Source organism: Lagenorhynchus albirostris, chromosome 20 (genome assembly GCF_949774975.1).
Source record: "Lagenorhynchus albirostris chromosome 20, mLagAlb1.1, whole genome shotgun sequence".
Taxonomy (NCBI): domain Eukaryota; kingdom Metazoa; phylum Chordata; class Mammalia; order Artiodactyla; family Delphinidae; genus Lagenorhynchus; species Lagenorhynchus albirostris.
This window is the reverse complement of record NC_083114.1, coordinates 7,830,259-7,842,939: the sequence shown is the minus strand read 5'-3', so window position 1 is coordinate 7,842,939 and position 12,681 is coordinate 7,830,259. Positions and strand designations below refer to the sequence as shown.

General features: G+C 54.0%; 1 protein-coding gene across 2 annotated transcripts in view; it reads left to right on the top strand.

Moving 5' to 3' along the window:
• Positions 1-12,681, top strand: part of NTN1 (netrin 1) — a 200,439-nt gene that overhangs the window by 127,077 nt on the left and 60,681 nt on the right. For both annotated transcript variants that reach the window (XM_060135640.1, XM_060135639.1), the window contains exon 3: positions 9,282-9,470. In XM_060135640.1, the coding sequence (XP_059991623.1) occupies positions 9,282-9,470 (189 nt within the window). The remainder of the gene's footprint in view (positions 1-9,281; positions 9,471-12,681) is intronic.

Sequence of the window (12,681 nt, the reverse complement as noted above, 5' to 3'; positions counted from 1 at the left end):
CTAACTACCCTCCTGGAAGTCTTTTCACCAAGGTCCCCCCATCAACCCATCACCCAACCCACATGCCCCGAAGTGGACCACCTTCTCCCTCAGAATGGTTTCCTCTGCCCAGTACCCTGGAGGTTCAGTCCTTCTGGGCCAGGTGGTCAGCACTCCTATCAGCTAGGCCCCTTCTGAGGCCGCTCCCCTGCTGAAGGCCCCCATCCTCTCTGCCTTGAACTTGTGGAAATCTGCAGGATGACCCCTCAGGGCTGTGGTCCCATCATGCCCTATCTGTGACCTGCCCGCCAGCTGAGAATGGTCTTACTGCCCTTCCTGCCACCCTGCCACCCGCCCCACTCAGTCCCACACCTGTGGCTAGTTTGCAGCTGGAGCACACTCCTCCTGAACTCCTGAAAGCTTCCCTGCTGGCTAGAATCTGCCCCTTATCTCCAGGAGTTTTGGTGTCACGCAGCCATAGACTTCTAGGGCCAGGAAAGAACTCAGAGATCATCAGACCCAATGTCCTCATTTTCCAATGAGAACACGGAAGCTCAGAGAGGCCAAGTGGGCTTTCCAGGGGCACACACCTGGGTGAGCCGCAGAGCCAGGACTAGCGCTTAGGTCCCAGCTCTCCCACATCAGGTCCAGTTCTCTTGCTTCTCGTCCTTGCAGCCTTGTGGTGTTGTATCAGTTGTGTGCCATTTGAGTTTAATCATGACTACACTCACGTGTGAGACTCTAGGTCCTTGCCTTCACACATCTTTTTTCTCCTCTGCACGTTCTGGACCAGTGGTCCTCAAAGTGTGGCCCTGGGACAGGCAGCGCCAGCGTCATCTGGGAACTTGTTAGCAGTGCAGGTGTTCACGCCCCACCTACAGCCTACTGAATCAGAAACCCGTGGGCCTGGGGCTCAGCTGTCTCTCTTTTGGCAGGCAATCCGGTGATTCTCCGCACCCATGTTTGAGAACCATCCCATGTTGGGGTCTTGGGAGGGGATTGGTGGCTTGGATTGAAAACCGGAAGTGGAGAGAAGGAGGAGGCGGGCATAGTCTTGAGAGAGTGAAGTGCAGTGACATCAGCCCTATACCGGCTGTGCTTCCCGGCTCAGGCTGTCACATCGAAGGAGCTCTGTTAATATTCGTTGAATGAAGAAATGAACAAGCGATCGCGCGAAGCGTGCAACGTCGGGGGGTATCATTGGTGGCCCCGTCTTATGCCTTGAGGTGTCACGTCGTCCCTCTCGTGTTCTCTCTGGGAATTCCCTGGAGTCCCATGGCACACCCTCACCTCACCTGGGCACCGTCACACCCAGCGTGGACTTGTTGACTTTTCTTCTAGACAAGCGAGTTGTCTAGTTCTCCTGGCCATGTGTAGGTGGTGCATTCCAACACTGTTTCAGATTGAAGTTGACACAAGGCACTCCACAAGTGATTGCAAGCCCTTGAGCCTTGGCTGTAACCTAATGGCTCCTGTGAGATGCTTCTAGTCTCTTAGCGGCCGCCCAGTCTCTCTGGCTCACCCCAGCTGGTCACCGCTGTGTTATATGGGAGCTGATGTCTCTGGTGACAACCTTTAAGCCCTATTTTCAGGGGAAAGGGGTAGTCCTTGGAGTGAAGTGACAGTGACAGCAGCATTAACCAGACTTTTTCATACCAGGTATCTCTGCGAGGGTGGGGACCACCTCTGTCCTGCCCACTGTTCTATTCCAACGCCTTGCCTGGTGCTTGGAACGTAGTAGGCGCTCAGTAAATATCAGCTGAGTGAATAAATAAACCCATGAGCTACCAGATTTGTCATTAGTAAAATGAAACCTACAGTCGGGGATTTGATTGTTTTGCAGATCTATCCACATGAACGATCATTTCTCTTATGCCCAGCTCACCTGTAAGACACGAAAAGACACCCCAGAAATGCTTGGGTGGGTCCTGCCTCAGCCCCTGTCCCAAAAGGAGCCCTCTGAGAGCCCAGTTCAGTGTCCGTAGGTGCTGGCGGGAGCCAGGCGTGTGGGGAGCGGTGACATCTCAGCCTGGTCATCTCACTAGACGCTGAAACTGGGCTCAGAGAAGCCACCACTAGGGTGGAATACTTAACATTTATAAACAAGGGTCAAACAACTTCTAAATAAACAGTATATACCAAGTAGAGTAGCAAAATAATAAATAAAAGGAAATACAAACTGCCCCAAACTCTTAAAAATACCCAAATATTTTTGTTATTCTGAACCAATCGTTTCAGAAGTCTCTTTTGAAACCAGACCTCTCCCCACTGCTCCATCACGTACGCCCCACCGTAAACTCTCCCCTTTACCTCCCCATGGGCTCTCTCTCCAAAGTGCCTTCCATTCCAACTGATTTCTTTTCAGTTTAGTGCCAATTCCACCAACCTTTGCTGCTGGCCTGTGGACCACCAGTGGCAGCGCCTGGATGCCTGTTAGAAATGCAGACTCCCAGGCCCCCGCTCTAGCCCTCCTGAATCAGAATCTGCATTGGAACAGGCTTCCTAGGGGTGCCATCTGCATGTTGCAGTTGGAGCAAGGCCAGCAAGAATATTTGTCTGTGCTCTGGTTCTCTTCTCAGGCCCTGCCTTGTCCACCTGGTCCCAGCAGAATGGCCTCCCGACCGTCAGTCCCTACAGCTCTGGGCACAGTTGGAAATTCCAGGTCTATTGTGTGGTTACCAGACGGCTGTCCATCTCCCTCCTGAGACAGAAGCACCCTGAGGGCAAGTGTCTGTCTTGTCTGCCGCCACATCCCCTGCACGCACACACCAGAAACTGGTCCTTTCATTTATTTTTATTTTTATTTTTTTGGCCGCCCCGCACGGCTTGGGGGACCTTAGTTCCCCGACCAGGGATTGAACCCGCGTCCTCGGCAATGAGAGTGCAGAGTCTTAACCACTGGGCCGCCTGGGAATTCCCGGAATCTGGCCCTTTTAAAGGCTTCAACTGGTGTTTGTTGAAGAAACAAATGGTCTGTCACTCCCTGGGCAGCATTTGAAGCTGCTGAGTTTGCCCTCAGAGGCAGCAGCAAAGGGTGTAAAGCTTTGCCTACCCTGCGGGGGGGAGAGTCATGATCTCTCTAACCCAGGCTTTCTCCAACTTGGCACTATTAACATTTGGGGCGGGGGAACTCGTATGGGCTGTTCTGTGCCTGGTAGGGTGTTCGGCAGCATCCCTGGTCTCTGTCGCCGAGATGCTGGTAGCACCTCCTCTGGCAGTTGTGGCAACCAAAGATGTCTGTAGAGACGTTGTCAGATGTCTGCTGGGGGACGGAACTGCCCGTGGTTGAGAGCCGCTGCTCTGATCCCTCACCCAGAATGTTCTGAACATTCTGTGTGTGGTTGAGGAGGTCTTGTGGGCCTCATCCGGCAGCCACAGACCGAATTAGCAAAGGAATTGGTGAGAGAAGCGGCCCCTGTCCCCCACCCTGTAAGCTCCCCTCGTGTCCCCACCCGCCCCGGTGGCCTGGACTCGTGGCAATGCGTCGCTGATCACGGTAGGTCTGAGAGCTGCGCTTACCCGGGCACTCGGGCAGCCCAGGGCTGGGGGCTGGTTTCCTGCCTACAAAGCCCCCAAGCCTGCAGATGGAGCAAACGTGGGCCAGTTATGTGGGGCGGTTCGGCTGCAGATACAGAAGTCCAAAGTTCCCTGCTGGGCGGCAGAACTAACCTGGGCGACCTTCTTGAAAGAATTGGCCTAGGAGGCAGGGGAGAACGTTAGGATCGATCCTGTGTGCGGGGAGGGTGGGCAGGGCCCTGCACCAGGCCCAGAGCTCTGAGGGGGCCCATTGCCCAAGGCCCGTCCTGTTCCAGAAGAGCCCCTGAGCCACATGAAGTTCAGGGGAGTCAGGACCCGAGGTGCTGAGAGACGGGGCCAGGATCCGGCCTAGCAATGTCTGCCGATTCTTTCTGGGCCTGGGAGAGCCCTGGCGGGATTTGGGGGTAGCTCATCAGGCCTTTCAGGAGAGGGCCGGCATCTGTGTCTGGTAAACTCATCAAACCAGTGGATGCGGATTCAGTCCCCATTGTGTACGGGGTCCCAGGAGGAGTTCAGGGCATCCTAATGTGGCTTCTTCTCCTGCAATCCGCTTGAGCAGACAGGAGCTAAATCAATGAGTTAAAGCAGCAGGACAAGTTTAAAGTAGTTCAAAGCAAAAAAAAAAAAGTCACAGATGCCACGGGACTGTGCCTTGGTGGAGGGTGTCATCTTGGCAGACCACACAATCCTCCATCTGTCCTACGTTTCTACCTATCTACCTACCTAATCTGTCCACCCACCCACCCGTTCATCCGCCCACCCATCCACCCATGCACTCACCCATTCATCTACCCATCATCCGTCTATCCTCCCACCCATCCATCATCCATTTATCCATCTACTCAGCCACCCACTCCCCCATCCACCTGTCCATCCATCCATCCATCCATCCATCCATCCATCCATCCATCCATCCATCCATCCATCCATCTTCTCTCTTGCTTTCTTATTTTTGCACTCTCTCTCTCTCATTGGTATAATGAAAATATATCGAGGTCTGCTCTGGCCTGGAGGATATAAGGGCAAACACTGTCCCTGTCCTCCAGGAACCAACACGGCTGAGGGGAGCATCTGTCCCATTTTATCTAAGAGCTGCTTCTGAGAGTGCCCCTCCCTCCCCTCTGTGAGACTGGGAGCCCCCGTCTCCGTCACGGCCTGTGGCACAGGACCTGGCACGAAGCCGGAGCACCTGCATGTGTGTTGCTTGAACTCCCTGGGGGTAGTGAGGGGGTTGGACAGTCCAGGTAGGTGGGAGAAGTTCGTAGACTCTTAAGGAATGGTGGTGACAGGCATATGTTAAAAGAAGACTTAGAGGACCTTTTGAGGGGAGAGGAAAGTCTCCTGGGCCCCTTTCCCTGCCAGGTTTCTGGTTGGGGGGATGGGGCGCTCGCTTCCCTCTCTCCTGACCCACGTTTTGCCCCGGGTCTGAAATGCAGCCATTTCAGTGATGTGATGTGTCCTTGGTGATCCCCACGTGACAGCTGAAGGGGAGGGCACAGAGCTTGGGGGCCAGGCCAGATCAGCTCCCTCTGGGTGGCTGGGAGACCCCTGGACAGGACGCAGCACCTCGAGGGGCTCCTTATAAGCTGTGCTGCCCTCTGCCCTCCCTTCTCTCCCAGGCTGACCTCTTCGTTCTCACAAAGCTGCCCTTTGCTTCCCGCCTTGAAATCTGATAATGAAACTAATACCCAATATTTTTGCCTCCAAGAGAGGCAGGAGATAAACAGGAAGGCGTGAGGGATTAAGGTGTCTTTCCAAGGAAGGGACAGGGGACAGGCTGGGAGCTGGGCGACACCCTGTGTGGAGCCAGGGGATCCAGATGTGAGCTGCTTTGCCTGATGCATTTTTCCATTTGTGCAGAGAAAATAAAACAAAGAGAAAAGAAAACAAGCCGTAAAATACTTTGCAGGAGGCTGAGCGTGGGCAATTGCCACTGATGTCCCCTGACAGCTCCGAGAAGAGGGGGACAGGGCAGGGGCGGGGGGAGCCCTGTCTTTTGATGTTCGGCCTCTGAGCTTTCTTTTGTGTGACCAGTTGTTTGGGAAGAGCTTTTGCTGGTGTAAGGTGCATATGGAAGAGAGATACCAACCAGAGGTTCCCCCTGAGGTGGGGAAGGGGGGGTGCTGAGCTCCGAGGAGGGAATGGGGAACAGCTGGACTGACTTTACAGATGCGGATGCAGGCTTAGCATCTGCCTCCGAGAAGGGTCAGAAGATGCAGCTACTGAGGCCTTTCCCGTAGCCGAAAGGCCTGAGGAAGTGACGCCCCGGTGATTCTTCCAGATCCCTGCGACTTCTGTCCTCGTAGGAAAGATCCAGCTTCTAAGCTGTCGTCTAGGGCCAGCTGTTCCTTCCACTGATGTGGGTCCTCTGCGGCAGTGGGCCAGGAGCCAGGAGACCTGGGTTCTTGTCCTGGACCCCTCTTTACTGGCTCGGTGGTCCCTCTGAGCAGCCCCCTCTCACCCTAGTCTGGCTGAGTGATTCCACAGTGACAGTGAACTTGCATCTTTCCCCGTGCTGGTGGGCAGGGCGTAGCTGAACTTTCTTTGCACCTGACTGAACTCAGCCCCTAGGGCTGGAGGTGATGAGGGGATACTTGTTAGGCTCTTGGGGGTCATTCTCTGGCTTAATTTGCCTCCTGGATGCTTCTTCCAGACTTCAGGCATAAGCTGAGGTCTTTTCTCTTGTATCACAGCATCTCCTCCGGAGCCCTCATCCATCTCTGCTTGTAAACTGTGTGTGATTTGGAGGGTGATTCTAGGAAGAATATTTAAAGAAGCTTGTCATAACAGAGAGAAAAATGACAGCGGCAAAATTTTTTTAAATCACAAAAGTAATATGTGAATAAGAAACGGGTAGAAATATTTGCAGCTCGGATATAAAAAAGACAAATGGTTTTTAATCCATCGTCTATAAGAGCACTAGACATCGTAAGAAAAGAACCCACCTTTTTTTGCAATTTGGGCAAATGGCATGAACAGGCAATGCATACACACACAAAAAGATATAAATAGAAAAACAAACACACGGAGAAATCCAGTCTCACTGGTAATCAAAGACATGCCATGCAAATTAAAATTGTGTGTGTGTTTTCCAGATGAATGGGCAAAGGCTAAAAAAAAAAAAAGAATGCTGATACCAAATGCATACTGTTATTCTCTTCTAGGGTGTGGAGAAATAGGAACTCTCATATCCTGCTGGTGGGAGAGTAAACTAGGACAGCGTTTCCTGAGGGCAATTGAGATCCCGAGTTGAGAACACCAAAATTTAACCTGGCGATTCTGCCCTGAGAAATTTACCGTACGACAGTCATCAGAGCAGAGTACAGATATGCATGTTCACAGGTGGTTACCACTGTGTTGTCTGTAATAGTGAAAAACTGGAAATAACTACCCAACCTGGGAAGACCGTGCTTTTAACTGCATCAGCTTCTGATTCCAGGGAGCCCATTTCGTGTATGCATACAGTGGAGGACTTTCAAAACTATGAAGGACATTATCTGACATAAAAAAAAATGTTCATCATTATGAGAAGATTGGCTTGGAAGCGCGAGGTACAAGTATGATCCATGTGTGTAGGAAAGAATTAAATAGCTCCACAGCTGAGCAAATGTTAATTAAAGCCTGCAAGGAGAGACCCAGTATTAACAGCAGTGGGTGGAGATTTGAGTGTGGTTTTTTTTTTTTTTAACCTTTCTGCTTTTGTTTTTCAAGTGTCTGGTATTAAGCGTGTGTTTCTTTAACAATTACATAAAATGCGATTTAAAGCAAGCTTAGCGCAAAAGCAAGGGCAAATCGTGTTGTAGAGTGAGCCGAGATGAGGCCAGATTTAAGCTGGAGGCATCCTGGAGTCAGAAGCCTAAAGGGGAAGCAGGGAACAGTGTCACAGGGTGATATGAAGAGGGCTGTGTAGGGGCTGTGCTGGATCCCTAGGGAGCTCAGACCCCCCTGAGTGCAAGCCAGGCTGGCCGGAGGCGAAGATGGGCCTGGACGTGACATTGAAACCAAGACACGGAGGTTGGGAAGGATGCAGGCAGATGAGGAAGGGGCTTGAGAGCAGAGGGTCCAAGGAGGCAAGGAACGGCAAATGCAAAGCCACAGAGCGGACAGGTGACGGGTCCTCACACGTGGCATGCTCCAGAAACTGACAGAGTTTGATACAGCTTGAAGCATAAGAGGAGAAAGGGGAGTGATCAGAACGACGGCAGAGGGGCGGGGGGAGAAGCAGGACCCGTTTATTCAGAGCCCGGGAGGCCGCGTTAAATGATTTAGATTTTATTCAGTGGGGAGCCAATGGAAGATTTTACACAGGTGCTGGACATCTTCAGATACGTGCTTAGAACTCCTGCTCTGCTTACAGTGTCGGGAGCTTGGAGGGCTCAGCTCAGGTGACAGAGGGGCCAAGGCCTGATGGATGGAGAGCAGTGAATGGGTCTGGGGAAGGCGCCTTAGGGTCCACATAGAGTCCCCAAAGCAGAAGCCGGCAATGTGGATTTGGGAGACAGGAGCACAGAGGTGGGCACTGCCATGAGGGGTGGACGAGGCAGACTGGGGACAGCGTCAGAGTAGAGGGAAAAGGGTGCTGAGTCCAGAGGAGCATGTGGGGAACAGGTGGAGGGAAGCAGGATTAGTCAGGAGGAGGGCCGGGGGGAGGATGCTAAGGGCCTGTCCAGAGGACCCAGCAGCCAGGAGCGTGGGCCACCACGCCGTGGGAAGTCATGCAAGTTGATGGTGGGAGGGGAGACGGTGCAGCGGGGCCCTGAGCCCTCAGTGGCAGGAGGAGGCGTGGGAAAAGGGGAGTCCAGCCCAGTGGCTGGAGCTCAGGGAAGTGGGGAACGTGCGTGGGTAGAGGCGCTGCTCAGAAGCAGTGCAAGTGTCTGCTCCGGCTGCTGTGATAAGTTGGCAGCCTCCGGGGTGCTTAACCAACACACGTTTATTTCTCATAATTCGGAGGCTGGAGTCAAGAGCAAAGTGTGGGCAGGGTTGGTCTCTCCTGAGGCCTCTCTCCTTGACTTGCACCCCTGCCAGCTCTCTGCGTGCCCAGACTTCCTCTTTATAAAAAGAGGACGCCAGTCAGATGGGACTGGGGCCCACCCTTATGTCCTTTGTTGTTGTTTTTTTCTTTGCGGTACGCGGGCCTCTCACTGTTGAGGCCTCTCCTGTTACGGAGCACAGGCTCCGGACGCACAGGCTCCGCGGCATGTGGGATCTTCCCGGACCGGGGCACGAACCGGCGTCCCCTGCATCGGCAGGCGGACGCTCAACCACTGCGCCACCAGGGAAGCCCTTATGTCCTTATTCTAATGTAATCATCTCCTTAAAGACCCCATTTCCAAGATAGGTCCTCTACCAAGATGTCTCCCAATACAGCCCCGTTCAAGGTTCTGGGTGGGGTTCGGGCTTCAGCACATGAATGGGGTGGGGGGAGACACAGTTCAGCCCACAGCAAGCAGGATTTGGGCACCAGGAGGATGCCAGCCGCATCTCCCAGCTCTGACTCGTGTGATGGGTGTGTGGGCCGGGGGGAGTGGGGGTCCTTTGAAGGAAATGAACCCTCTCCACTGGAGAGGGAAGCAGCCGGCTGGCGACGGTTCAGGTACTGCCAGGTGGTCAATACCCGCTGATGAATGCAAACAGGGGAGCCAGGGAAAAAGCTCCCGGAAGAAAGGCTGTCTCAGGGTCGGCAGTGGAGGAGGGGCAGCTGGGGGGACGGGGTCTCCGGCGCCCCTCCTGACTCCGCTCCTGACCCGCGTCCCTGTCTCCCGTAGCCTGTAACTGCAACCTTCACGCCCGGCGCTGCCGCTTCAACATGGAGCTTTACAAGCTGTCGGGGCGCAAGAGCGGAGGCGTCTGCCTCAACTGTCGCCACAACACGGCCGGCCGCCACTGCCACTACTGCAAGGAGGGCTACTACCGCGACCTGGGCAAGCCCATCACCCACCGCAAGGCCTGCAAAGGTAGGCGGGGCGGGCCTGGGCCGCCCCTCCCCCCCAACCCTTCTCCTCCGGTGTTTCTTTTTTCTAGTCCCCACGCTGAGATCATCTCACGCACGCACGCACGCACGCCTCCCAGGTATCTGGAGGTGTAAGTCGGAACAAAGGGGCGGTGGAGAAACGGCTCCAGGAGAAGAAAGGAGGTGGGGTCCCCGCGAGGGTGCAGGGCTCCCGGGCCCCGCCCCGCCCCCTCCGTCGGCACAGGTGTGCCGCATACCACAGGGCGGGGGTCATGTTCAACGGGCTTACCGTCGGCACAAAGGACTCTCTTTCACCAAAACCAAGCAGATGCATTTCTTTGGATGTGTGCGCACCGCTCCCCCCGCCTCCAGCCCCCAGCGCTCACACAGATGCGCACCTTCACTGTGATGTCGGCAACTGGGGGGCTGGGGGGGGCGGGGCTCAGAAGGAACATTTAATCCACCTGCAAATAGTTTCACTTCTCAGGACAAAAAATTAAAGGGAGATGGGGGACTCTATTTTTTGTTCACTGAAGCAAGCAGTAATGTGTTAACTTTCTGCTGTTTGTTTTCTCCCACTAACAAAAATGAAGCGATGGTCGGATGACTCAGAGGAACTGATAAAAATGCCAGGGAATTTAGTGACATTGGGGGAGGGGAGAAGTGCTCTCCCCCCACCCCCATTTGCTTTTGGGAATTCCAGGAACCAGGACTCTCCGGGTCCAAAACGCGAGGCCTAGCGCCACGGCTTCCTGTGAGCATGGCTTTCTGAGAACATATTTATCTTCTAGGGCTCTTGGGCCACAAGCCAGCATGGCTGGGGTCCTCACATGGGTCTGTAAAGACCCTGACACTGGAGAGACACAAGCCATGGGAGACTGATGCCCAGATGATGAGCTGCAGCAGGGAAACTCTCCTATGGCCACTGCTTAGCCTTGGATGAAGCCAAAGTATCGTCCTCTTAACAGGAAATCCACCAGATGTTGGGCACTTGTGTGCAGGACCGATTACATAATTCGTGGGCCCCGGTGCAAAATGAAAATACGGGGCTTCTTGTTCAGGAATTGCTAAGAATTTCAAAATGGCAAGCGGAGTTTCAACCAAGCGCGTGCCCTTCTGAGTGTGGGGCCCGTGAGCCGGCCCTGCTTGTGCAGGACGCTGTTCTCCAAAAAACAGCTTCCCAGTCTGTCTCCTCCTAGAGAAATCCCTTGGATTCCAAATGAGCAGAGATGAATAGGATGGCTTCCAACACACAAGCAAGCTCTCCTTCCAGATCCGTGGGCTTAAGGCTGCCTCTGGTGGTTGCCGAGAGAAATTTAAGCGTAAAGGTAGCTGGGCTGTTTCCACATTAAAGAACAACTGATCAGGTGAGAATCCCCCAGGAGGCTTTGAGCAGGGACTGAGAAAGTGACCTGGGCAAAGGGAATCCAAGAAACGTCTGCGGTGGCAGGAAGGCAGGGGCACCGTGGAAGGAGGGCTTTGGGTTTTCAGAGAATGTAGTTGGAAGGTAGCCAACGCCTTGTGCCCAAGTGTTTGTTGTCTCTCTTCTACTGAAGAAACTGAAGTCAGGGTCTTGTAAACAACTGGTTGCACAAAGATTTCGTGGGGATTTGGCCAAGAAAATTTAATCAACAGGGGCCAGTCGGGTGGGCAGCCCTGTGCCCGCGGATGAGAAGGTCTGGGCTGTGTCTGGAAAGGCAGTGGTCACTTCCTGCCGTACCAGTTTCTTCTGTCAGAGCAGGAAAGGCATGTCCCCTGGAGAGTCAGGAAGGAGCAGGGCCTTGGTCATCTTGCCATCTGCCTGCTCTCCCTTTCCTCTGTTGCCGTGGGGAGGGATGAGGGCCGTGTGTGGCCCTTCACTGCTGGGAGCCAGCTGTCAGGAGGCCACAGGGTCCTGGGAACCTGCAGATCATCCTGCAGGGCTCTGCCACTCTAGTTAAATGGTGTGGAGCTGCCGGCTTCCTTTGCTGGTTTCCAGGAGGGACAGATGCAGGCAGATGAGGGTGTGGTCCTGTCTTATTCCAAATGCTTTGGCCGGCCTTGGTGGCTGGGTCCTTCCTCCCAGCCCTGGACAGCAACTACTTTGGTGGTAACGCTGGGAGAAGAACCCATGGAAGAGGAGAAAATGTAAGGATGGAATCTGCTCAGAAGGACACTTGCTTATCCTTCTGGGGAAATGTGGCAGGAAAGGGTGGGACTCTCAGTGCCTACTGATTGGTGAGGAAAGACAGTGCTTCAAGGATTCTGCCTCCTGATTGGTGAGGCAGAGCATTGCCTGAAGGGCCCTGCTTTGTGATTGGTGAGAACATACAATGCCTGAAAGATCTGCTCTCTGATTGGTGAGAAGGAGAATGTGACCTGAAAGGTCTTGCCATTTCATTGGCGAGGGAAGTCATCTGTTGAAAGTTCCAGCTCTTTCCCCTCAGCTCTTTTTTTCCTGGTGTCACCCCCTTAGGGGATGTGGGAACTTTGAATCCACAGTTCCCCCACCAAAGAAAGACCCTGAGATCTTGGTGGGAACCAGCTGTAGGAGTTCAGATGCCGGCAGGGGGATGTGTACCCTTGAGACCTTCAGACAGGTGTCTCTCCATCACCCCGCCCCCGAGGAGTCCACTGTCTTGTCTTCCCAGGGCCGGATGGTTTAAGGAAATGGTTCACTTAGTGGAAGCATTTGGTTCCAGCATGGTTTGCTCTCAGGGGGCTTCCAAAATCATGGAGATGTGGAGTCACCCCCAGCCCTGGCCCCATTGTAGCTCTCGGGTGAAGGCTGTACTTCTTTGCTCTGTTTCAGATGCATTTCATGGGGAAATGGGACAAACCAGCAGCGCCTCTTGACTCAAGTTGGCCGTTGACCTGAGGGTGCTTGGGAATGGCTATTGGGGCCCCTTTACCCCCACCCCCGACCCGACTTCCCAGGGTCTGGGAGGAGCCCCGGGCAGGGGCTGAGGCCACCCATACACTGCTGGTGATTGGCTGACTCCCGACCTTGTTCAGTTGAGAGCAGGGTGGACCCAGACAAGGACAGCTTGGAGCAAGGGTATTCCATCCCAAACGTCATTATGCCGTTCCCCCATTTGGGAAGTTTCACAGCAACAAATTTGCTGGGTACTTTCTCCCCTCCCCTAGCTTACCAGACTGGGGCTGGCAGGGCCGGTGCACACAAAGGGCTGTAATCAACATGCCCAGGGAGCAGGCGGCTGCACTCTCCGCTATTC